General features: G+C 47.4%; 4 protein-coding genes and 1 long non-coding RNA gene across 7 annotated transcripts in view; 1 reads left to right on the top strand and 4 right to left on the bottom strand.

The window, feature by feature from the left end:
• Nucleotides 1–25,573, bottom strand: part of LOC120448827 (putative phosphatidate phosphatase) — an 82,336-nt gene that overhangs the window by 5,625 nt on the left and 51,138 nt on the right. The window contains exons 1-2 of one of the 3 annotated variants that reach the window (XM_039631026.2): nucleotides 20,523–20,543; nucleotides 17,934–19,373 (exon numbers count right to left, since the gene is read on the bottom strand). In XM_039631026.2, coding sequence (XP_039486960.1) covers nucleotides 18,010–19,032 — 1,023 coding nt within the window. In that variant the 5' untranslated portion in view covers nucleotides 19,033–19,373; nucleotides 20,523–20,543 and the 3' untranslated portion in view covers nucleotides 17,934–18,009. Of the gene's footprint in view, nucleotides 1–17,933; nucleotides 19,374–20,522; nucleotides 20,544–25,573 lie in introns of those variants that run through there. The other 2 variants (XM_039631025.1, XM_039631024.1) reach the window with 2 other exon arrangements.
• LOC120448832 lies at nucleotides 5,162–6,357 on the top strand. Its single transcript, XR_005616148.1, has 2 exons — nucleotides 5,162–5,981; nucleotides 6,058–6,357. It is a non-coding gene; the product is annotated as an uncharacterized LOC120448832 (long non-coding RNA).
• Nucleotides 15,500–16,588, bottom strand: LOC120448830 (putative phosphatidate phosphatase). Its single transcript, XM_039631030.2, has one exon. It carries the CDS (start codon nucleotides 16,481–16,483, stop codon nucleotides 15,566–15,568), a length of 918 nt encoding a protein of 305 aa, XP_039486964.1. The 5' UTR covers nucleotides 16,484–16,588; the 3' UTR covers nucleotides 15,500–15,565.
• Nucleotides 21,249–22,286, bottom strand: LOC120448829 (putative phosphatidate phosphatase). The gene has a single exon (XM_039631029.2). The coding sequence runs from the start codon at nucleotides 22,259–22,261 to the stop codon at nucleotides 21,302–21,304; it is 960 nt and encodes a 319-aa protein (XP_039486963.1). The 5' UTR covers nucleotides 22,262–22,286; the 3' UTR covers nucleotides 21,249–21,301.
• LOC120448825 (putative phosphatidate phosphatase) lies at nucleotides 23,115–24,782 on the bottom strand. Its single transcript, XM_039631023.2, has one exon. It carries the CDS (start codon nucleotides 24,278–24,280, stop codon nucleotides 23,255–23,257), a length of 1,026 nt encoding a protein of 341 aa, XP_039486957.1. The 5' UTR covers nucleotides 24,281–24,782; the 3' UTR covers nucleotides 23,115–23,254.

Here is a 25,573-nt window from a genome sequence, read left to right as displayed (position 1 = left end):
AAAGGGTATACTAGATTCGTTGAAAAGTATGTAAGGAAGCGTTTCCGACCATATAAAGTATATACATATATTCTTGATCAGGATTAACAGATTAAGTTGAGATTTAGCATGCAGACTCCAGACAACATAGACGCAACGCAAGTTTGTTGACCCATGTGTTGCCACGCCCACAAGCCGCCCTAAGCGGTTTGTTTTGTATTCTAATTTCGGCGTTCATTGTCATATTTGTTTATATTTTCAATTTCGCCAGCAGTTCTAAAAGACTTTTAATATTTAATATTTAGTATTCCTCCGAAGAACTTTTGAAAGTCTGCTGGTAAAAACAGATTTATAATTTTGAGTGCCAACGGTTCTAAGACGTTGACCTTATTACCTAAACGGCAGATGGGGATGGACGTTGAGAAAAGAGGCCGCAACCTTGTGAGTATGCGATTGAAGCCAATATCTGAGTCGTTAGCGATGGTTGGGTTTTAGAAATGAAGAAATCGAAGTTTTACAATTTAATCATGGTGCATATCTACGGCATGTGTGGGTAAGACAGTGCCAAACAAGTTTTTTAAATATTTTAAGTTTTACACTTGCTTTAATTGCATAAGAAGAGTATACAATTGTATTGTATCATACAAATTTGTTACCCTTGTAAGATTAATCCACTTAAGATTATCTGAAAGCTAACAAGCTGACACCCCTTTTGGACGCGAGTTTTATCCATGTCCAATTAAAACTCGAGCAGCCCGTAGAGCCAGCACCCATAAGATTCGAATTAAGAAAACCTGTCGCAATATTTTTGTATAGTAAGGAATAATTACGAAATTCCCAACCCAGCAGGGACACGCGACTTTCAACAAAATTCGACAAAAGCCAAAACCGTAACAAATCGCATTTAAATTTACCTGCCAGGGGAAAGCAGGAACAGAAATAGAAGTAGATCCGGGTACAGGACCAACCACCGAAAAGGATGCGATAATTTATAGCGTTTCATTTGCTCGCTCGACCCCTCGCGCCCCTGTAAATTCTAATTTTAATTTCGTAGTGTGCCAAGAGCAGTGCGAATAGACTAGAATTTCCGTGGAGGAGGAGGGACACAATAAAAAATATATTTTTATTTATGTGGCTTAATTTGCAAAGCGTGCAGAACATACACAGCAACAGCTAGCCCCTTTACAGCTTCAGCATTGTCGACTCATTTCGAATTCATTTCCATATCCCAGATATCTTTCTGCATGCGGCAAAAAACACACTTTAAATGCAATTGCCCCTTACAAGAATTTTTCAAATGTTTTACACACAAAAATGTTCATTCCCTGCTCTTTGTTGCGTACAATTAGTTTGAAAACAACAATAACCGTCGCTGAGTGAGTGGGTAACTGCAGTCACATAAAACAAATGCGAATGACAATTGGGAAAGGACAACGACGGCAGGACAAGAAGAGGATGAGGTAGCGGCAAATGTCCCTCCACCGAAGGTGACTTTTAATGCCTTTTGTGTTGGTGTTGTTGCCAATGCTGCTGTTGTGATTGCTGCTGGCTTGTCGCAACAACAACGAACACGTTTTAACGGACGAAGGGGTAACGAATGCAACCCCTTCTTCACAAACCGCCCCTTCTGCCATACCTGCCATTGAGGCCCCGATTTGGTTTTGTTTTCGCTTTTTATTTTAATAGTGGAAATTATTGCATGCTACAGCGCAGCCGGGGTAAAAGTAAAATTAACTTGCTGGTAAATTGTGCTCGGCAATCGCATCTTCAAGTGCCGCTCTTTCAAGCGGAAACCTCGTGTGCTAGTAGCAAAAGTTTCACCTACCGTTGCACATGTAGCGACTGTCGTGAGTGATTAGAAATGAGTTATTCCAAAGCCCTTTCCCATTTGCTGTACTATTCAGAGTTAAAGTTGCCATCTAGTGATCCCATTTCCGTAGCTACCTCGCACTGATTGTTTCGCTTCAGCAACCGTGCGCTTTGCACCACCCGCACCCAATTCCCCTGTACAGCACTATAACAATTGAAAGCTGCTGTAGTAACAGAACTTTTCTAATCAACCTGCTGGACATACAAGGCCCTTCACATCCGCTTACCTCCACCACTGCTCAGCGAGTCAGCCAGATGATGCCATGTAAGTTTATTAAAATTATGTCCTGCTGATATTTGCAGACACTCGTCCTCGTTAGTAGTACGGTGTACTGAACGGATTGGATAGTATCGGATCCAAGTGAAATAAGCGAATGTCCGAGATGACAATGGAGCCGGGGAGCATTAAAGACTCACAAAGTGGAAATGCAGAAGCTGAAGAAACCATTCGATGGGGCGGGCAGTGGATCAATGGCGGCGTCAAGCTGACAAATCAAGCAAACTGGGGGTGGTTTCGTACCCCGTGCTCTCCGCTCAAATGAAAATGCATTTATTTATAAACCAAATGACAATAGTCCCAAGTGCCAGGCCAGGCAGGAGCAACCGTATGGATCTGTATCAGTATCCGCACCTCCAGTGTATCGCTAGCCATCTCCCCCGCATGGCATCGCGTACATGGCACAAATGCAAAACTGCATTTGCGTTCTGCTGTCTAACTAGTTACCTATTGGCAGGACACACACAACCGCCCAGGACAGACTCTCCAGTCTTGTAGCTTTGGCAATTTTATTGACAACCCAACAATCGGACGGGTGGACTCCACCCAACCAACCCCACAAAACCAACTTGAATCCAACCCAACCCTTTTTGCAACGCTGCTCCACTGGTGCTGATGCTAAAGTTGATGCTGATGCTGATGCCGACTGGAGGGGTCGGCTGCATTTTGTGACAATGTTTATTTAGATTTTGCTGCTGCCAATTGCTGACATTGCAATTTCTATTCCTGCCAGGGACAAACACGCACACTCGTAGATAAACACACTCCCAGATGTGCTGCGTGTGCAAAGCGTAGCGTTGCATTTCATTATACACTGGCAAAAAAGTAGTGTGCGCCTCGTCCTTGATTAGCGCTTGGGACCCACAACTCAGTTTGTCTGAATATTTTTCCCGACAGTAGAGTATGCGATAGGAATCCATATTTTATGTGGAGCACATTTGTTCCACGGGCTTTCCAGCGCCTTTGCAATTCCTAGTGCTTCGCTCTGTGCCATTCCTCCCCAACGTTGTTTGTTGTTGCGGTCGTGTGTGTTGTACTTTTTGGCACTTTAATTTCAAATTGTCAATTGGATTTAAGTACATTCGACAACAAAAACGCCAGCCAAGTATGTTTGGGCTCAATCGGGCTGTCTGACAGAGCAGAGATTGCCTTCATCGCTCCCCCAACGCAAATTTTGGAAATTGTTTGCCCATTATAAGGCCGGGTATCCGAGACCACAGGACACACTTGCAGCTCGAGGTGGCATCGCTTTTCGGCCGGTCTTTTCTTAGCCATAAAATGTTATTTTAAAATGTGTCAAATGTGTTTAAAATGTCTCTGGGGCAAATCAATCTGATCGCAAGGCGGCTGTAAGACTTTGGCAGTGACTCCTCAGAAACGGATTGGAAATGATAGCCAAATTAAGTTAATCATATTTCGCCACTGCATTGCTGGCGTACAAGTGCTTGCAAACCAATAGCCAATCAGCGGATGCGGCGTCATAATTTTGAAGTTTCGAGTACAGTTTTTCCATCTGCGGGGGCGGTCTGAGCCTAAATGGGAACCCATTTTGACTGTGCCATAGTTGCATTTGTTGCAATTACTCGCACCGAATGATTACAGTTCCCATTCATTCATTTGCAGCCTGCATCCCGAGGATAATCGGCGGCTGTTGTATTTACTGGCAATTAGTGTCAATTAGCGTGGGTTTTTGTTATTGCGCCAAATATTTACGCAGTGGGTAAGTACTCCACAAGGCGGACCGGCTCCTGCTCACTGGGTTTCACTTCGATTCACGGCACATCTTCAGTCCCCGAACACACCTGCATGGTATAGCTGTTATTCCAGCTGTACCATGATCTGTGCCCAAAATTAACATACCCCCGATTCCGTCCTGGTCAAGTGCACTCATTATAAATGCCAGCAGCATGCTCGGCAGCTGACGCAGGAGCTGGAAGGTTACGAAATCGCATTTTAAGGGTTTGGCTCCATGGAAGCCCTTAGAAATGGGCAAAATATGCGCACTAGGACAGGCATTCTCCTTGCTTTCATCCCCGCCACTTCACCATTCACAATTTGGAAACTTGCAAAAAGGCGTTGGCTGGGACAGGAGCGAAGGATATTTTGCAAACAAATAATAAAAATCCAATTTTACATTTAATCACGCGCTCAGTCAAACAAAAAAGAGGGAACTGAAAAGGGCAGAAATAAACTTTTGACAACGGCTGCCGTGTTGTCGCCCGAAGGACGACGCTCGAGCACCAACCCTCCAAGCGGCAGCAGTCGGTTGGCGGGCTCAAGGATCAGGAGCTCGGTGCTCAAGGTGACTCAAGTATTTTGCTTAATTTATTGCATTTTCTACGCTAAAATGCGCAAAAACTTTGGCCCAAGCCCCTGAAAATTAGGCTGCTCGACTCGGCAGTACTGAATGCCGACTCCTGTATCCTGCATCCCGTGCGACCTGCGTCATTATAAATTTAAAAAGCGTGTTAAAAGGGGTGCATATCCCAACCCGCTGCCACAAGGAGCTTAACCCTCCCCGCAGCAGCTCACAATAAATTTCATTTTTCATCATTGCAATTTCTGCGCGTAATTTTTCGTACATGTCGCACATAATTCATTCCCAGGACTGCGATGTCGCCTGCGACATATGGATTAACTGCCGTGAAATGCGCTCCTTCGTGCAGGCCCCATACCCCTGAAGGACCTTTTCCTCACGCGCAGAGCGCTGAAAAATTAATCCCGAGGTGTTGTGCGATTCGCAGCCCCCGGCTGGTTTCACAGTTTCCTTGCGGCTCGGATTCTATGGGAACTCGTCACTTGTTTTGCATTATCTGCAGATCCCACTTCCCGAGTGGGCCAACTCATTAGAGCAGCTAAGACCTTAATTTGGAGTGCGTTTTCTTGGACGGAAAAATATTAGGGCGCTCAGCACACCCTGCACCTTCATGACGACCATGCAGATGTCATCACAGTCTGTGATCTGACTGAGTGACGTCACAGAAAGAAACTATGACGCATTTGATAATGACAATGATTGCGTCCCAGTTCCACATTAGGTCCTGTCTTCAGTTGCCTCTCATTTGGATGTTTAACTGCGTTGGTGGACCAGCCAAGCGAGAAGTCGCAGTCGGAGAAATCATGTGTGATGACTTCGAATGGAGATGGACAGACCGAGCTGAACGCAGGACCAAAGGGGAGAGCTGCATCAGGAGCCAAAGCCAAACGAGACATGGATGTTACTTTTTACTGTCAGTCCCAGTCGCACTCGTAGTCGGAGCTGGAATAGAGGTAGCGATTCCCCCACTCGCTTTTCCAGTGACAGTTGTACAAGAAATACAAATTTGCAAAATAAGCACAGGGCCAGACCCGGCCATTTTGAGATAAATGGCGACATGCAAAAGGAAGTGTCAACTGATTGCGCTGAGCTAGGCAGTCGTAAAAAACAGGACGACGACAACGAATCGTCCTCGTCTCGAATCCTGCGCGTGACGTATTCGCCTTGTTGTGCGTGTGATGAACCGTTCTGATCTGGGGGAAACGGGGCAATAAAACACAATAAAAAGAAATTATGAATAAATAATGTGCAAAGTAGCAATAGCTCAGAACACAAAAAATTGAATGCAAAGCGGCGTCATCTGTTTGTGATTTATATAGTTTTTAATATTTGACTGGGAGACATCCGCTGCGTCATAGCCACCCGAAGACAGACAGATAGACAGCCTGGCGACCCTGCTTTTTCCTACATTTTCCGAGAACCCCCACAATTTGATATTCATGCGACGAAAATCAGCCAAACAAAATCAGCCCCCATAGGCGAGCATTTGTTCGCCAATTTCAGATGTGGTTCAACTCAGCCCTGCTCTAAAATGCTCAGGTGAGCAGGCTCTCGACTTCCTTTTTAGTTCTGTTGCTTTTGCAAAATTTAATTAATTTTCACGCCATTTCCGCAGTCCCCGCCTTGAAAGGATTCGCAGGCCAGCCAAAAATTCTCATTAGCAGCTGCTCAGTGACAAGAGAAGAAAAGAAGACCGCTTGAAAGTCGCTCTAATGAAATGTTTGCTCGCCACTCGTGTCACTCGCGCATCCGTTTGTCCAAGCAGCAAGGAGGAAATGGGTGGCAGCCGGAAGTGGCGTCGAATGGAGCGGAATCCTGCTTCCGGCCGAAATTTGCGACTTGATTAGCCTTAATTAAATTCCACCAGGTTGCTGCCATTGTCAATAAATTGAGCCTTATAAGCTTCTATTCAGAATCGACTCATAATTTATTATACTGGGTTTGGGTCCATTTTAGGAAACTGGTGCTAAACTTACTTTATTAATCATTCGGATCCACATACAGTACCTAAAGAATTCGATTTAAGGCTTTTAGTCATTCATTCCACTACAAAGAGCAAGCACATCCCAGCTTCCCGTTTCTTCAGGACCAAAACATAAGTTCTATTTACATTTCTATGGACAAAATGCACAGCGTGGCTCTCTTTTCTGGTTCTGTGTAGGATCTGATCTATCACACATTTACAGTGGTTCATCATGTAGCTCACTGAGCCAACGGCAGTACGACACTCCTTGAACACTATTTAATTGGTTGCGCCGAGTAAAGTTCTACGCTACGCAGACGACGACACAATCCATCTGATTCTTTTCAAAGTGGTGCCCTTCGCTAGTTGAGGAGGATGCCTGGAAGAGAGTCCAGAGGGTTTCTTAAGAATCACGCGCTGCTTGGTATGAATCAAACAGTCCATGGAATCGACGAATATGATGCAGTAAAATATTTCGTTTGATATAGCTTTATTATTTTAGTTGTGAATATTTTCTATCGTTGCTTAAACTGAATAAAAGAAGTGCCTTTGAGTAAACTAAACACATGCCAACTAGTTCGCAGCTGTTTCTTCTTAGAGGATGAAAGCGCTAACCCAAAAATTATGATCTTGAAATTAAATTTTCCGTCTGGTGTTGCCTTTATGGTTTATGAAGTGTTGCAGCAATATCCACAGATACAACCGAAATAAAAGCGAAGATTCAGGACACACAACGGCGAAGGATGCTGCATCAGCACAATGGAATCTGGGAGAGAGTGGAACTCAAATAGAGGAGGAGTTTCCGAGGGTTGGCCACTTGCAAAACAACATTCAAAAGGATTTTCGTCGATTTTCGAGTGCTATATCTGTGCTTTTGCCATGTGTGTGCCGAAACTTTTCCGGAGAGGGAGGACTTTCCTTCCTCCTCCGGCGCTTTTCTCGCCCTGCATAAACACTGGTTGCCCCTCTCCCGCTCCCTTTAGTGGCTCGTCTGTGTTTTTTTGCCAGGCTACTTGCGACTTTTTCTCCATTTTCTGCTGGCCATTTGGCACTTCTGCTATTTTGTATTTTCCGCGGTGCCCAGTACCCCTAGTGGGCCCCCTTTGCCCAGTTCTAGTGGTTGGCAGTGGCTGTGTTGTAGTGCTCAGCGTCATTTATTGTTTCTGGCGTCAGTTGTTGCACTTTTTTCACTTGCTTTTCACTTCACATCGCCATTTCTACTTTCTCTCCGGCTGGTTCACATCGCGCGTTCTCAGCGTTTTTAACAGTTTATTTGGCCAAGGCATAAAACTAACCAGCTTCGAGTCTACGAGTCCTGGCTCTGGGAAAACTGTCAGAGGAGGAATCTGGTGAGCAGCAATCTATTGATAAAGAGATGGAAAGGTAAGGCGAAACGTTTAAACGCCGTTTGACAAGTCCTCGCAGCCATGAATAAAGCAACTGACAAATCAAATTCCCATCAAAGGTCCCGTTTACACAAATCTTTTAAGGGCTAAAACAACACAGACGGAGAGCAACAATAAATCCGCCCAAAATCCTCAAAGAATGGCACAAGAATAGAGCCCAGGCAGAGGAGGAACAAATTGGCCATAAAGATGGAGCAGAAAGGAACCCAAAGAGTCAAACTGCAAGCGCAGCAAAGCAAATGCCAAAGAATCGTTGCACAATTAACACAGGGAGAGATGGGGATGGCCAAAAGGACTAAAAAGGAAGTTCGCTTGCGCCCGCGTGTATGCTTGATTTTATGAGATTTTGATATGCAGCCGAAATACGAAGGGGGATAGGAAAACGCCAGGAGCCGCAGGCGGGCAAAAAGTATGTTGGGAATCTCGTTTTGGACAGGACGAAACCACAGCCGCGGAAAGTATGCAACGATAATCTGTTCCTCTCACGCGTGCTCTTTGCTATCTGCACCTGAACTGAACCACTCCAATCCCGCCCCGCTTTCTTGCCCAAGGAAGGCAATTTTTCACTCAGCATAATTTTCGCCGTTTTCGGCATTCATCTTTGACCCATCTGCACAAGAGCCACATCCACGTCCGCATCCACGTCCACATCCCACTTTGTTGGCTGCTCTGCGGCAAATATTTTATATGCGTTGCATTGCCCAGTGAATCCTTGGACCGCCTTCGGCCAGTTTTATTGCCATTGCAGATGATGGACATTTGGCGTTTGTCGGCTCCCTTTCACGTCGCCCACTTTCCATTCGGCCGTTTTATGCGCCGCCTGACGAACTGATTGGAAGTCAGCGAATTCTTCGCCTCTGCGCCATTCCCAATTTTCGATTTTTCATGGTCCTTTTTTTTCTGTCCATTTTTTCGGTGTCCAGTCAACGAGCACTTCACTAACAGCTTTTAGTGTCCACACAATCGAAGAGTGGAATGGGGGAAAAGCGTGTTTGGCATCTTGAACTGGCCGAATTTCTTGCTCCACTGCAGTTGGCAATAGACAAGAAAAACACTGCAGCAGCCATATGACTTCATTTTAGCGTTGGGGCGGGATTCTGGACTTGTCTTAACTTTGATTAGACCGTTCATTTCGGCCGGATCCTTCTTACATATATGTTAAAATCAAACGAATCAAGGCTCGTTATTTGTGGCTACTGTTTTGAAACTTTAGCAAAATGCACGCATAAAATGACAAAATATCGATGCTCACCGCAACAATATGGACATTTATCCCTCAACCGCCGGGTTTTGGGCCGCACCCACTTTGTGACACATCAATATAAAGTGGAAACCGGCGGCAACCGAAATTGACATTTCAAAGGCAAACCGAAAACACATTTCGCCTACAACCTTTTCGCGTGCTTTAATGATCATTTTCATGACAGCCCTCTGTGGGAGGAAACAAGGGCCATTCGGGCAGTAGGCCGCGAAAAGGGACCGTTGCGATGCAAATTATGCATACAGCCGCAAATGCACACGGGTCGAATGTGTGATAAAAACCCCCCGAGCGTTCCGAGTGCGGTTAGGCTCCAAGCGGCAGCAGAAGCCCGAATTGAACTCTCGCATCTCTGGGCCACAACATCATCTCATTAACAATCAGGCGAAGCGGCCAGAGCCAGGAGTGCACTGGGTACATCGGCATGGTTTGCGATTCGCTGTAAGTGTCGGGCACATTTCAAATCAGTTTGCCACGGCTTCCATGGAGCTGCATCGGCCCCACCCCGTGACCATTATTTAAATTCAAAAAGCGATAACGACCGGGTAATGATGAAGTGCGGCACTTGCTGCAGCAGGGAGATTGGCCTCGGGGCACAGCAGCATCCAGACGGCCAAACATCAATACAGCAAAACAGCAAAACAGCGACAGCAGCAAGCTGCTAGCTGCAAGCTGCAACACATCGAACGTTGCAGGCGTTGGCCAAAATTGGTTACGCGTTTTGGTCAACAGACGCCAAAAGTCCCCGGGCGACAGATCCGCATGAGGGAAGTGGTGCTCAACTGGAGCTGGGAGCTGGGAGCTCGTTCGGTTTGTGACGGGATCAACATGTAGGCATCAACGGCGCCAGACGAAGGGCGAGTTTCCGGCAATAGGAGCGTGTGAAAATGAGTGGCAAAGTGGTCAAAGGGTGTTGCCCGATGGTTTCGCGAGCTACATGGCCCTTTCCATTAAATTAGTTTGTGGGCCGCTCAAAGGAAGCTGTGATCTGTACTGAAATCACCGCATAGACAATATCGTCGGCCAACTCCGTTTGTTCAATTTCCCTTAACTTAAGAGCTCGTCCGGATAAGCACAAAAATGTTTAAAATATGCTCGACAAACGCATAGCCCATCCCTCGATGGCCGCTGAAGTAATATAAATAATCGACTTAGTGGTCTTCCCCCTCGCATTTTGTTTGTTTTCAGCTCCGCGCATTTCGACCAGCAACCAAAAGCCGGTACCCATGGGCCATCCGGCTGATAACGGAAAAGCCTTTGTTGTCCTTGAGCAGACTGGGCCCAGTCGGTGGTCTGGGCCAGTTGCTTTTTATGTGTCATAACCACGGCGGATGTAGACAAGAATGTGTATGTGGATCGGGTTAGAGCCTGTTGACAACGTTGGCAGCTTTTAATGACCGCCCAAGCAGGGGCAAAGGGCAAACAGTAGCATTACTGAAAGGCGAGAAAAGAGCGCACAATGGCAGCGCCATCATTGGCTGCGTTAATTGCTGTCATTCATTTGAAAAGTCATATGCGCGATTTTTGGACGAACCTTCTTTGGTTCGTCCGTCGGCCGTTAGCAGTGATGATTACCCTTTCGCTTTCGTTCTACATGAAAAAGGGTTTGCTTTTGTGCCATGACAGCTTTTTCCTCCTTCATGTCGTCAGCGATGGTCGTGCAGACCTTAATCTGTACTGGATGTGTCCAAAAACAGTGTGCGCTTTAACTTTTATTCCGCACTTTATTATTATTTGCTTACTTAGCGCCGAACCAGGACTGGTGCTCGCTCACCCTTTCTTGAATCCAATTTTACTTTTAAGCCTTCGACATCTTCGATGTGGTCGTTTATTGATTTCGGCACCCGAACAGAGGGAAAAATGAAAAGAATCAGGCAATGGAGGAGGATACGATATGCGGTTGTCATTATCCATTGGAACGTTTTGTATTATGACCGTTAGCATTTTAAAAGCATTTATGTTTACCTAGCGAGCCATTGGGTTCTAGACATTCTTCCTCAAAAGAGACCGCATTATCTACTTCTGGGAGAACGTAGCACTTAGCTTTAACGCGGCATAAGAGAGGAGTTGCATGTTGAAATTTTAATGCATCGCCCATCTGTGAGAAGCTCTCGTTGGATCTGATGCACATACATAAATTCCGCTTGGTGGTTTTCAAAATGCATTAAGGCTTCCTGCAGCTTCTCCGTATCAGTCCCCCATCTCGCACCCCACCGCGCACATGCTGACCTCCCTGTTTGAACTCGGCTAAGCTAATCAAGGGCTGAGCCAACAATTTACTTAGTCCCGACCTCCGACCCTAACGGATGGTAGTGGCACCTCCTTCCCCAATTCTTATCCTCCGCTTACGCCGAAATTTCCATCATATCAGCCCCGACTTTGGCTGTTTTAGTGTGAAGCTCTTTACATCCTTTCGCTACGATTCGTATGGTTTGGTTTGGTTTGGTTTGGTTTCGTCTGTTCGCTTCCTCATGCATAAACCAATTTGCTTTGCATAAGCAGCGGGCAGGCGGCATAGGGGGTTTTTGGGGATTCCCCCAGAGATACTCTCCAATTGCAGCAATTTTCCTACTTCACTTTATGCATTTATGCGCCTTTGTCTGCGGCCGCTCCTCTTCTTTTTTCCGGTTTTATTCCCTGCATTTGTAGCTGCTGCTCATCGTCTGCCTCGTTGGGTCATTAATTTGAAAGCGAACACCTTCAGAACCACCTCCGTCCGCTCCGGGATCCGCTCCGCTTCTCCCCTCCCTCGACCCAGCCGGTCAATCAGCCGGAGCGGCCCCGGATCGAGTGGTCAGCAGACCCCGTTCACGTTCTTAACACCATTTCCCCAATGAGAAATTAGGAAATTGCATTTGCTGGCCAAAACGAGACGGCAGCGATGTAACGGAGTTTACGCGATGCACTCCGATGCGGCTGCAGGCTCTAACCCGTCGAAGATTTCCTATCGGACCTGCGGCTGGTGGCCAGAGTGGGTCCTCGACAACTGGAAATTGCCAAAATGTAAATTCTGATATGCCCGGCAGGCAGGGCAGGCATATAAATTTATTGCCCACGTACGTGGGAGCCCCATGCCCCCCATAATCATCACCATCATCATGGCCATGGAAATGATCATAGAACCGGCTGTTCGGAACCCTGAAATATTCATAATCAACGCGGCATTAGCTGTGGCTGCGTTTTTATTTCGTTTTTGGCTTCTGCCGGAGCTCATCAATGAATCAGCAACGGAGCTTGTGGCATAATTGGGGTTATGTTTTAGTTATGAGCTCGTGAGCAGTGCACGGATGATTTGTGAAGGAGTGGTATAATGGAGTGGCCCCATATAGGTGGTGCTTTCTATAACACCCCCACTGACAGCTGCCATGATTTTAAATCGATACATCTCCAACGGCGCAGCCCGTACCTGGCTAATGCGCTCCGTCTTGCACCGCCGTGCACCGTCTTGCATTCGGGTTTCCCTGCTGGGTCTGGCGACAATAACAGCCATTAAGTGCGACCAACACGTAACCGGGCAATAAACAAGGGTGACAAATGATGCTGCTAAATGAAAGTTGATTGCCGGTTGACGGCCACACCTGTTTCGACTGCTGTCCGGAGCGCAGGAGCAGGACATCTCCGATTCCGTGCAGCACAGCCGTCAAAATTGTCAGAGACATCGAAAAGAAAGCACGAGCGAGAAATGGCCGCGAAATATTTCCTGCTCTCCCTCCCCCAGCTCCTGTGTCGGCCCCATTAATAATGATGGCGGCGACAAAATGGCCGCCGTCTGTCCTTTGATGTCACGTGTCGGAAATGCGTGTGATTCCTGCGACAGGACATCGAATCGGAAGCGAGCCGGGCACAGAGGTGACGCTGGGCACAACCGGTTTGTTTTTCCCAACTTGGATCTCGCTGTTTTCCATTCAAACTGCAATGTTGCCGTGCTGTCGCAACAGTTTTCGATGGAAGATAAACGATGAAGTTCATAGCTCGCAGTGGGATATCCGAGTGAGTCCGTTGAATTAAAAGAATGTAAGATGTAACAAGCGACATTCCTCCATCGTGCTTTGGAACATTCGTTGCATGATTTCGCTTAAAATAGCGCCTTTAAACGAGATAAGGCAAGTCTCTTCCCCTCCATCTAGGCAACTCATAACTTTACCACGGGTATTTAAAAACTTCCTCAGGTTGTCAGGCACAGACCTTAGTGTCTGGCTGGTCTTGGCCAACCGTTCCCTCGGCGGGCAGCAAGCAAATTACTAATTGGCTAGCAAAACGCTCCAGTTGTTGTCCAACAAACAACGACAACGACTACAGAGTCCTCTGGCTGGAACTTTCAGGGGATGCCATACAAAGGTGGCACACATGGCACACAAGCTTCATTAACTCAAACTATGCTGCATTTTGCGATTATCAAATTGTCTTTACACCCATGGAGCCAACGATTGTAGCAGAGCTGAGCAGAGTGGCGGGGCGGGGTGGTCTGGTCTGATGTGGTCCAGGGTGGGTTCGGAAGGGAAACTCCGATGACTGCTGATGGCAAATAGCAAGTGGAAAAGCTGGCCAGGACCTGGACGACAACCGCAGAAATATGAAGCGCATGTTGCAGCAGGATGAGTGGGAAATCCCCGAAATGCTTCGGGATATTTTGTTGAGCAAACAACCATGCAAAAATGTTTTCGAAACTACGGAGCGACGGTACCCTGCCTCAAACGATGGACATCTGATAGACGAGTGTTCTGGCGACGGGGCAGATAATGCGGAATGACAAACTGCCGTACTGGACCGGACCGGACCGGACATCGACTGGCCGCATTATCACACCTGACGGTGATTAGAGACTCGACAACAGCGAAGCTCTTGAATTTCATGTGGTGCAGCGATTGATAGGAAGTCCGGGCTGATCAAGAGCTCGGATTGATGGCAGAGGTCAGGGGGGACTAAAGAGAGGCAGCTCCGTGGAGAGTGGGCTCTCCAGATGTCCTGACCATTTGCAATTAGCCTGTCGCAGGGAAAACTTCCTCCGGTTACCGGTGCTTAATGAACTCCCAAGGAACACGAGTTCCAAGTTTCGTCGCATCCCCTTCCATAAAACCCCACTGGGCTTACTCCACTGAGTAAGCCAAACAAATCAAAACTTTTGCTAATGCTGGATGTGGGTCATTGTTTCGGATTGCTGCTAAACTTCCGCACGCTCGCTGTCCGTATGCAAATATTTTCCGTTTAATTAACGAATAAAAACTAGCTGGCAACGGTTAAGGGTAGATGGATAGGGGAAAGCGCTAGTGTGGCAGGAACTGTCGCTGCAGATTAAAATAAATTGCTTAGAAATTTATCATTGGAATCTGGAGCTGGAGCCAACAACAACTTGACACAGTTGCAAAACTTGGCAAGAAAGTGGAGCTTTGGGTCAGTTTTCCTGTGTATGCGAGTCATAATTAATCATAATAAAAGCCAGGGCGAGAAGGGCCACTAGGAGCCTGGAATTAGTCAGAGAGGCGTGGAAAAAAACCACAATTTCCCAGCATTTTCTTTGCCATTAAAATAAATGAGCCAATTAAGCTGCGGCCCAGGCGCCTTTGGCCCACCTGATGAGGGTGTGCGGAGTGATCCAGGTCGCAAATCCGACCTCGGATTTGGCTGGCTCCAGGTGTGGAAAATCATCATCAGTGGCGCAGTTTCGGCGGATATGGCTCAGGGTGTTTTTCCCAATTTACGCGCTGCTGCTAAAAATTTATTCATGCTCCCCTTCAGCACGACCCTGATTGAGACTTGAATTGGGATTGGGTGGTGGTCCTTGGACTTGTTGACTGCGGTTACGTCGATCGAAAACTCGCTGGTAATGAAACTGAAGGAGCCGCTAATTTCTAGCACGTTGTCAGCGCAACAACAAAGGCAATCAAAAGTTTATTCAGCTTAACTTCTAAATTTCTTACGGTGTTTTTAAATACGTCTCTTCGAAGAGATAGGTTTAGTGTGGTTTAAAAAACTGTTGGACCTTCAAATCACGGATTTCTCAGAAATCTATTCGCGTACCCTGCTAAAGAAGCCGATAAAAAATCCCCGGTAAGATTAACACAAGCCTGTCTCTTATTAGTGCCAGTCAATGCGTCCAAATATTGGCACACCTTTAGCATTTTTAAGGTAGCCACCATTTACGTTACTTACGATTTTAGCGAGTAAATAAAACTTTTCATGAGATGGTAGCTTAGAAGTTTGTAAATTGAATTGTTATGGGAAAAACCACAAGTGCTACTGATATAGAAACATATTTGTTGGCGATGCAGCTGCTTAGCTAATCGCTGTTTTTCAGTTCCATCAACCCTTTGATTAATCTTGATGTTTCTAGTTTTAACTGAATCGGCACGATATGCGCATTAATTGGTCCGGCTTCTATAATGTTTCCACCCCATTTTTACCCCTTCAACCACAAGAACAACTATCGCGCTTCTCTTGTCACTAGCTTTATTGTCAACCTTAAACTACCAGTGCTGCAGCTAAAACGAAACTACGACTAATTAGAGATCTGGCACGTAACCAGAGACAAATCATGCGGCATCTGTTGGCCCTCTTTGACTGCGGCCCCATCGACCACTGCAGCCACCTGCTTCGCATTTGCCAGTGAGTTCTGGCACCTCCATTGTAGCTCCTCGTTCGCGGCAGCCTGAGAAACCGCAAAGGCGCTGCCGGCACCCAACAGCGATCCGGCCGCAACATCCGACCAGTGGTGTTTGTAGTCCATGACCCGGCTGATGGCCACGAACCAGGCGAGAGCCACGCAGGCCAGCTGCAGAACAGGACTGAGCAGGGATCCAGACAGCGGCCAGCGGCGGCGGCGCAGGTGCAGTGCCACAAACACCAGGCCATAGAAGGCCATGGCGGAGTGGCCGCTGGGAAAGGACACGTTTACGTCCCGAAGCATTTCCTCGGTGGCTTGGGAAAGATTGGGCTGGCACTCGTAGTCTGTGTGGTATTTCAGAGCACCTCTATGCGACGCATCTGAGCAGCTAGTGCCGTCCAGAAAATGTGGACTGCACACTGCGAAGAAGTGGGGCCTCAGTCGCCCGATTGCCTGCTTTCCGATTCCCTTGAGTAGGTCGTTGAATACGTAGCCGTAAAGGAACCAGCGCACGGTATTGTACACCGGCCATAGTGTTCCCCAGGAAGCAATGTCTTTCCGGTGGCTGAGAAAGCTCTCAAGGACGACAAGACTGATCAGCGGAAGATACAGTCCCAGCCAGTGAAGCAGCATGGGGCTCACTGTGTTTTCGCGGTATGGATACATCAAGGACTCGTCATCACAGAAGAAACCACGCTTCGTCAGAGGACCCCAAATGCGGCCGAAGTTCTCCACCAGGACAATAAGTAGACCCAACAGGACCAAGTCCACCAAGAGGCGGATGGGGGGGCGGAGTCTTAAACTGGAGCTCATTTTAAATGCTCGATCCGCGTTCCGTGCGATCGATTCAACGGTTCAGTAGTCACTGACTAGTAAATTGAGTTGAAGTCGGACATCAGCCCCCAGCAATCTGGGCTTGGACGCAATCACCTCGGATTATTATTAAACAATTCGTACTGTTGCCGCTGATTGTATTATGGTATTATTAAGCCTCAGCCAGAAAGGGGCTTGGGCTGACGTCGCAAATATGTATTTCTCGTTCTATGGAAACACTGGGTCGAAAAACAAAGTACGCACCATCGGCCGATCTAGCTGTTCTGAGGCCTTATCACTTATCAGCCTGTTGCCACGCACGTGCTGGCGCTATAACCACTACCCTCTCCCAGTCTGGCCTTGAAGTAATTTGCGCAAAACACGCGAGTTGCTGTTTACTGCGGATCCGAAATCTCTGGCTTACGTAGGCCGCAGTTAGAGAAAGCCCCTAAAAGCTCTCGAAAAGCTCCGCCCAAGCCCTCTCTGCGGTTCTCTTCCACCTTTATTAATTGCTGGGTCAGGGGTTCATTCAGATCAGATTAATATCGCCGGATTCATGGGTTAGGATCTTCAATTGAATCAAATTGTATGTGAATTCTCACGATCGTTGTAGAGTATTTCGGCAGAAGCTGACCTCTTCGACTTATGTATATAGTGCTGCGCACCTCTGACGCAGCACAAAATCATCAAAATTATCAAAATCGTTGATGAGTAATGGCCAACACACATTCCAAACGTTACCAGTAGCCAATGCAGTCAGGTATGACACACTGTGCGAAAATCGGGTCAATGAAAGCCCAAGTAAAAAATGACAACATATGAGGTCGTAAGAATAGTTTGCTATTTTACAACATGCATAAGTAACTACTAACATATTTTTGTTTGAAGAAATGCTTAATAAAACATTTTCAAGTCTTAAAACATATTTTATTTCAAAAACTACGTAAGCAATAATAATCGTCGAGAAATGTGTATGTCATAAGGGAATGAAGGGGTACACACAAAAATAGACATGATAGATAAATTAGTCACCAAAAAATAGTTTTAAGCGGAAACTGAAGAAACCGTTTCATAATGTGTAATAACTTGTTTTCATGTAAAGTAGCAAAGTTCCAATTTTAAAGATTGAACCGCTGGAACTGTATTTTAAGCTGAAAGAACTTACTATTTACGTGCTCACAACTGTAAGTGATCGTCTAAATGTGAAATAATGTGTACTCAGAACAAATAAGCGAGTAAGCCTACAATGGAATCTGCCTGATCAACGCAGTGCGCTACATTCATAATACTTATTTATTTTAAGAGTACCAATTAAAATACATACAGTTAATAATACTATGACTTATACTTAGATGAGATTGCAGGAACAGACTCACATGAGCCATACATAAATATGGGTGACCTCTATATAGTTACTATGCTCTACAACTACTACAGATTTAATTCGTACTGAAAGTTCAACTAATCTTTATTGCTACCTTTGGAATGTTTCGAATTTACATTGCCTCGAAAGTATGTTCCCCGCCCTACACCTTCGAGCAGTACTGTTCCTCGCTGAAGCTGTTGTTCGCGGAGTACGGCGGGGGTGTGGTGGGGCAGACCTCCTCCTGAAGCGTGGCTGCTGTGTCTTCCCTCCTCAGACCTACGCTTAGAATGTTGCTTGCCCCGTCGTCGAACATCCTTGCTATATAGTGGGCGGTAATTAGAGCGCCGGTCACACCAAGTAGCGATCCAGAAAGAACGTCGGACCAGTGGTGCCAATGGTCCATCACGCGACTGAGGGCCGTGTACCAGGCTACCATCACCATCGCGAACTGCACAAAGTGCCGGGTCAGCTTCGATCCCCGCCAGGTGATCTTCCGTTGCAGGTAGAGCGCCACATAAATCATGGCGTAGAAAGCCATACTAGAGTGCCCGCTTGGAAAGCTGAGGCGGGCCTGGCGCACGTCCTCCACGGTGAAGCCCTCGCCTACGCACTCGTAGTTCTCCACGTAGCGGTGCTGGTTAACCGGATCGGAGCACATGCTCCCATCCGCCATCTGCGGCTGGCAAACGGCCAGGAAGTGCGGTCTCAGGCGTCCAATGGTGTATTTGCCCACCTCGGTGGCGTCGAAGGTGAGCAGAAGGCCAAAGCAGAAGTAGGTGGACTGGCGGCCCAGCTCCACGTACCACGTGGACACCCTCCAGCCAAGCAGGTCCACCGTGGCCGAGATTTCTCCGGCGCGCAGGTGGCTTACGTACTCCACCACCACAAGGACAAGGACCGGCAGAAGGCCCACGATCAGGCCGAGCATCACAGGCGTGATGGTGTTGTCCTGGAACGGATAGCTGATGCTCTCGTCGTCGCAGAAGAAGCCGCGTCGCACGGGATCCACTGCGAACTCGTACACGCAGATGGGAATGACGAGCACCACCACCACCAAGAGCTCCAAGAGAAGGCGCTGCGTCATCCGGCGTTCAGATGGCGGTCCCGTGGAGCCGACGGCAGAGACGGATACAGATGTCGGCATCGAGACTGCTACGGACTGATCTTCGGGCGCGTCGCGCATTTCACTGGCTTAATTATTTAATATTCCAAATGGCCTTTCTACCCGCTGGTAATTAGCTTTTCGATTCGTTTGGTTTTTTTCCCGCCGGGTCGGTGGTTTCGTCGGGTTCGTTGTCAGTGGCTGACTGAGTTGGCGTCGTTTGGGTAACGTTCTTTTAATTTAACGCTCATTTAGTAGGCGGCACTCTCCCGATATTCGGCATTGTTTTTGGCTCCCCAGCGCTCTCCTGTTTATCAATTCTCTGCGTCAGAGCTGTTTGTTTATGGCCTATTTTATAGTAGTTAGCCGTCTACAGGGATCTAATTATTGCTGCGGTTCTTCATTTGTCCAGATTAGACACACTGAAATAAAACATCGGATAGATTAAAATTATTTAGTCCAGAATGAATATTAATTAAGGGGAGGATCACTAAGCCTTAATTTGAAAGTTAATATAATAAATCTTAATAGGTATAAATAAGATCCCCATTGACCCCGATTCTGCCCAGTGTACTGCTCAAACAAGCTCAAGATCAGTTTGATAAGATAAATTCGAGTGTGCATGATAGTCGCGAAAGCTTCTTTAGTGCCTGATCATTGCAATTCAGCGTCTTTTGAGATTGCTCACTTGCTCTGTCGGTATCTAGTTGATATTTGTTAAGGGTTTCTACCTTGGTAGCTTCGACGGAGCGTCAGAGCATCGATAAGACCGGGTCAACAATCAGCTCTTAAGGAGTGACTAACATCTTACTCATTAAATGGCATTCTATTGTGCTAGGGCAGCCAGCCGATGAATAGGCGCGTCTTCGCAAGATTTGCATTATCGGGAACGTAGACTGTCAGCTCCGCTTGGATGGAGCGCCGTACTCGAACACTCGCTAATCTCCGCCCAAGAATGGCCCTCATTGTGGCCCCTCTTCTGCTTCCATTTCTGATCTTCTGATCTGTATGAAATCCCTGTTGGGAGCAGGGAAAGGGGGTGTGTCTGCTGAACATGTGCACAAAGTTTAACTGTCAATTACATTAAAAAATGGAAAACAGTCAAAGCGGACCAAATCATCCCCAGAGTCGCCGTCTTGGCTTCGGGCACACTCACTCGCTTCGATATTTGTATTCACAGTCGCATTCATAGTGGGACGTCAAATGGCGCGACCTTTAATTGAATGAATAAGCGACATTTGATTGAATTAAGGCGGCCTGCCTCGGTGAGTATGCATCTCTGCCCCTCCCACAAATACCACTACCCATACTGAGCATATTTATTTGAACCGTATGCTTGTTGGATCTTGTTGGAGTTCGGACAACGGCTCCACCATGGCGCTTACGCGGAGATGGAGATAGTTTTTTTAGTACGGCATGCTGGTACTTTAAAGTGTCCTGTGAACTTTAAGCTAGTTAACTATTACACTTTTCAAGGGTCCTTTACGATTGCTGCTTGATTATATGTCATCACGTTTCTGTTTTCATTGCCACTATGACGTACTGCGCCGTATAATTAAGTAATTATTCACCTTTCCGGCAAATTAATTGTTTAACGACGCTCACAACCGACTTCTGGAACTCGTTCAACACCGATCTGCAAACTTCTAGGCGCCGCTTCTCGCTTGCGACTGAATGAAACCAGACTTTGTAAACAAATCTATAGAGCGTTTCTCGTACCGGCGAACGTATCAGAAGAGAGGGAGAAGCCCCCTTAAGGCAGCGACAGAGAGAGGCGGCTGTGCACGCTGGTCAGCTCCCTTATCAGAAGGTGGCGATCGCCAACCACTCGATGAGTGGATCGTAAGCGGCGAAGGGTTCGGAACTCGGCTATGTCGAATCTGAGTATTCCAGATGCACTTGAAAGTTGTTTACCGAATTGGGATAGGCTCGATCTGAAAAAGTTTGATAATACGTTTAACATTTAAGTCCAGCTCCATTTAGAGTTTGGACATAAGCCAAGTAGGTAAATTTCATTTGATTCGCTTGACCGAAATATTAGCGAACTTGTTTTTAGTAAACCCCACTTTGCATCACTACTAGGTCAATTCTTAAAAAACGTTTAAGCCCATTCGACTTTATCTAATCGTTTAGTATTGGACGTAAAAAAATATATAAATGTATCGGTGCTAGAATGTTTATAATGTGTTTATAATGTTCTTTTCCCGGCATCGTGATAAAACATTAAGTTCTATTAAAATCCAATTAACTAAAACAATACACCCCATAAACCAAACAGAAACTAGTTGCATCATACGTAAAAATACTTTTATTAAAATAGCTAATTCTAGAAAAGCCAACTCATTGAACATCAGTAGCCGTAAGTGGCTCTGGTGTAGTACCCCGCATAGCCGTAGATCTGTTCATTTCTTGGCATTGGACGGCGTTTCACTCGCACCTCCACAAATAGGTGGGCCACATGGACCGTTGCAAAAAAGGCCATCCACCCACCGAGAGCAGCTCCCGCTGCCACATCCGTTAGGTGGTTCTGGTAGGTGGAGATGCGCTCCCAACAAACCATCAAGGCCAGCGAGCCACATGCCAGTTGTAGGGAGGCTCGCACTAATCGCAGCCATGGAGCAAAAAGTCTGGCCTGGGCATAGAAAATCAGAAAGCCCATGGCGTAGCAAGTGGTGGACACGAACCCGCTGGGGAAGGAGTGGCGCACCAGGGCGAGCAGATCCAGCGGGGCGGCGAACTCCGTGCAGCTGAAGCTTTCGAGATAGAATGTGGAGTTCTCCGCGGTCAGGTCGGAGCAGCTTTCGCCGCCCTCCTCGCCCCACGTCGGCTGGCAGACATCAAAAAAGTAGGGCCTCAGTCGGCCCGTCGAGTGCTTAGTCAGGCGAACCGCCACCAAGGTCAGGCCCAGACCAAATAGGTAGACGCCAATGGCCTTGTAGCACTCGCTGATGAATCTGGGGATGCGGACCCCGACGAAGACAAAGCGCTGCTTCAGCTCCATGGAGCTGGGCACCACAGCGGCCGAGAGCATCTCCACCACGAGCACAGACAAGGCGGGCAGGGCCACCACTGCGATCGTAAGGTGGACTTTCGTCAGCCAGGGCTGATGATAGGGATACTTCAGGCTGCTATCGCTGCAGTGGAATCCCCGTTGTGCAGTGGACAGCTGCAAGGGCAGCACCACTAAGGCTGCTCCATAGATCCCTAAGAGAATCAGGAAGTCAATGACCAGCCGGGAGAGGAGACGCGTGTTCGGATTGCCGCACATTTTAACACTGAAGATTGAGCGAGTCGAAGCCATCGGATTCATTCGACCTGGTTCGAGCTCATTTGCATTTCTATCAGTCCAGCGGTGTTTAAGATTACCAAACATGTAAACTTGTTTCACAAACCTTTGTGTTGCTTTTCCCCCCGATCGGGTGGTGGGTCTCATTTGGCTATCGAATGGTCAAGTATGCTAAGACTCTTTAAATTTATTCTACAATCGGAAAAAGTTAGCCCTATTCCAAATCTTTTGGTCTTTTCAAGCATTGACTTAAATTTGTGGGGGTCTTTAAATTCTTGTTGATATTTTACAATATTCCAAAATCAAAATAAGTTTTCAAGGATCTAATGCAAGTTTTGTTTTCTTTATTAAGTTACTAAGCTAAATTAACTTTATTTCTTGCGGATTATCTCAACCCACACAAAGCATACCCCTTTAGCCTTAATTATATACGACTATAATTAGATTCGCAATTAATGTCTTCATGTTTGTTTATATGTACGTATTTAAATAAAGCTAATTTACATTTTCAAAATTAGCAAATATTATTTTCTTTGATTGCCCAGGAGAGCCGGCGAGATCTTTCTTTTTGTGACATTTTAAACAAAAGCAAGAGTAGCTGTAAATTTAGCAACCTATTTAATATTGAATTTTTTTATTCCCCAGAATATATCTAGTGTAATATCATCGGAATGTGAATTTCAGAATTTAAATAAAAGCCCCTCTGTTCTTTTTTCTTTTTAGGTAAGCCCAAACTCCGAATATCTCCTCAATTGTAAGATGAAGATTCGAAAGTATGCGAGGTCAGCATCATGTGTCAATCGATAAACCCTTCTATTCTACCAGGCCATTAGCCAATTTTCGATGCGCCATACCACCGACTGAAACGAGATGGATGTTCGTATCGGACTTGAAAATATTTATTTCGCTAGAATACAGACAACAAAACAGGAATTCTGTGCAAACTTAGTTTGTGAGTGTGTGTATGTTTGTGGGCATTTCTAAGCTAGGTTTAGCTAATGGAATCCGGCAATGAGCTCAGGGCACGTAGCCGTAGTTGTGATAGGGCTGGGCGTACTGCGCCTGCGCCTGGGCGGGATGTGCCGCCAGATAGGGCAGCGTTCCAAAGGTATAGGCCGGCAGAGAGGGCGGCTGACCCGCCCCGGACGTGGACCCTCCTGCCTGCGACTTGGTGGAGCTCTTCGGGGAGACTTGCGGCTTGCGCAGCGTGTTGGCGGAGTAGCCAGCCTTCGGCCAGCGCTTGCCGGCAAACAAGTCGGCCACGTAGGCACTCGTAAGCCAGGCGAAAACCACGCCCAGTGCCGCCCCCGCTAAGACGTCGCTCCAGTGGTGGTAGTAGTCAATGATCCTGGTCAGCGAGACGTACCAGCCGAACATAACGAAGAGGAACTGCAGCAGATGCTTCAGCAGCTTGGTGACGCGCGTACTGAGCGCCGCCTGCAGGTAAATGGCCAGGTAGATCATAGCATACATGGCCATGCTAGCGTGGCCGCTGGGGAAGGACTGGTGGAGCTGTTTGAACTGGTAGTCGGTCATGTTGGCGTTGCTGCACGTGAAACTGTCGATGTAGCGGCCCAGATTCTGGGCGTCCTGGCAGCCGCTTCCGTTCGGTAGCATAGGCTGGCACACGGCGAAGAAGTGCGGTCGCAGGCGTCCGATGCACAGCTTCGTTAGCATCGTGGTGAACGTGACCATGGACAGGCCGTATAGGTAGAACATGGCCTGGCGGTACAGGACGCCCAGGCGGTGGGCGATCCGACAGCTATGCCGCTTGCCGTCCGCCTCCCTAAGCGGGCCTCCGGGCAGCTGCCTAAACAACTCTACCACTGCAATCACGGCGGTGGGCACTCCGAGAACAATGGCGATGATCGCCTTGGAGCCGATGGTGGCGTCGCGGCTCGGATAGCTAAGGGACTCGTCGCCACAGAAGAAGCCGCGCCGGAAGGGACGCCCCATCTTGTGGAGCAGCACACAGGCTACGCTGAGGGCCGCCCAGATCAGCAGGTCGCAAATCCCGCGGGCCAGCTTTGAGTACTTGGACATGACTGGGATTCACGTATAGCCCGTGCAGCAGAACGACTATCGACTATCGACTCGACTCGACTCGACCGACTGGCAAACAGCGCTTTACTAACCGAGAGTGGCTGGTGAGTCGCCCAACCTGACCGTGATTTCTGGGGCCTCTCTCTCGCAGCAACTTGCGGTCCGTTGGCTGGTGCGTGAGTCTTTTCGAACAGCTGCTGCTGTTATTGGTGTTTTTGTTTTTGGTGTTGTTGGTGTTGTTGGTGTTGCCGGGCAACGGCGGAGCTTCCCATCCACCGACATGCCATAAACATTTGATGGCTGCTTGCTTTTCTTAATTACAAGCGAGTCAATCTTCCATTGCGCCGACAGCACGGGAAAACATTTGACTAATTGACACACAAAGGGCACTAGAGTTCTAGGTGGGTTGCGAAAATTCTCGCGGTGCAGTGCCACCAGATATGTAAACTCCTTAAGCACTCATATTTCATGAGGAAAACGCAAGCCTTCACACTCATATTTCATTTACAATCGGTGCAAAAATAAACAGATCTCGGGTCTTACACCCACTCCGCACTCCATTGTTTACCCAGATCGGGGAACTGGTTTCACTTATTGCTCATGAGCCAGGAGAAAATCTTGGCGAAAAGATAAGACTTCGCCAGAAGAGAGGTGGTAAGCTGCAAACTGGTTTCTTTGGAGGGAGCAGTCGGTTCTCGCCTTTCGCCGCAGATTTCGCTCTTTTTGGTGCGTGTGCATAATTTCCTAGTGGGCAGCAAGTGGAACAGGCACAAGAAAGGCTGAAAACCCACTGGACCCACAACGGGCACCACTCAAGTGTGGTAATTTTGGCCTGCCGCTGGTTAATTGCTCCAACGAGTATGAGTCGCCCATCGATTGGCGCTGAGCTGGGCTTGGTTGAAGCTGGGAATTTTCACTTTTAGGCATTTCTCGGCTAGTGACTCACCGTTCCGCGGATTGGAGCGCACCGCAGAACAGGGAGGGGAACGGGGCTCGGTTGCTTGATGGTTGCAGGTGAATCCGCACCTGTTCTGTGACGTCGTCCAATTGGATGTGCATTCTTCAGGTGGCTTTAACGCTTCTCTGGTGTGACGTATGGCACAAGCTTAAAGCTTTACTCGATCGGCAATTAACGAGAGGAAGCTGGCTTGCTTTGAGATTCTCTTCAGTGCTGATCATTACTGGATTGCTAATTGAAACGGCCAACAGACAGGGCTGGAGTGGGCCAAAAACGGAGCGCGATGCGGCTCGTTAGCTTATAAAATTAACACCGAGCTTCAAACATAATTCGGC

This window comes from Drosophila santomea, chromosome 3L (genome assembly GCF_016746245.2).
Source record: "Drosophila santomea strain STO CAGO 1482 chromosome 3L, Prin_Dsan_1.1, whole genome shotgun sequence".
In the NCBI taxonomy this organism is placed as follows: Eukaryota; Metazoa; Arthropoda; class Insecta; order Diptera; family Drosophilidae; genus Drosophila; species Drosophila santomea.
The sequence above is the reverse complement of the archived record's forward strand: the minus strand, read 5'-3'. Positions and strand labels throughout refer to the sequence as shown.

What these genes read in the sequence shown, in the direction of transcription:
- LOC120448830 (XM_039631030.2), bottom strand. Translation starts at nt 16,483, where the DNA reads ATGAGCTCCAGTTTAAGACTCCGCCCCCCCATCCGCCTCTTGGTGGAC.
- LOC120448829 (XM_039631029.2), bottom strand. Translation starts at nt 22,261, where the DNA reads ATGAATCCGATGGCTTCGACTCGCTCAATCTTCAGTGTTAAAATGTGC.
- LOC120448825 (XM_039631023.2), bottom strand. Translation starts at nt 24,280, where the DNA reads ATGTCCAAGTACTCAAAGCTGGCCCGCGGGATTTGCGACCTGCTGATC.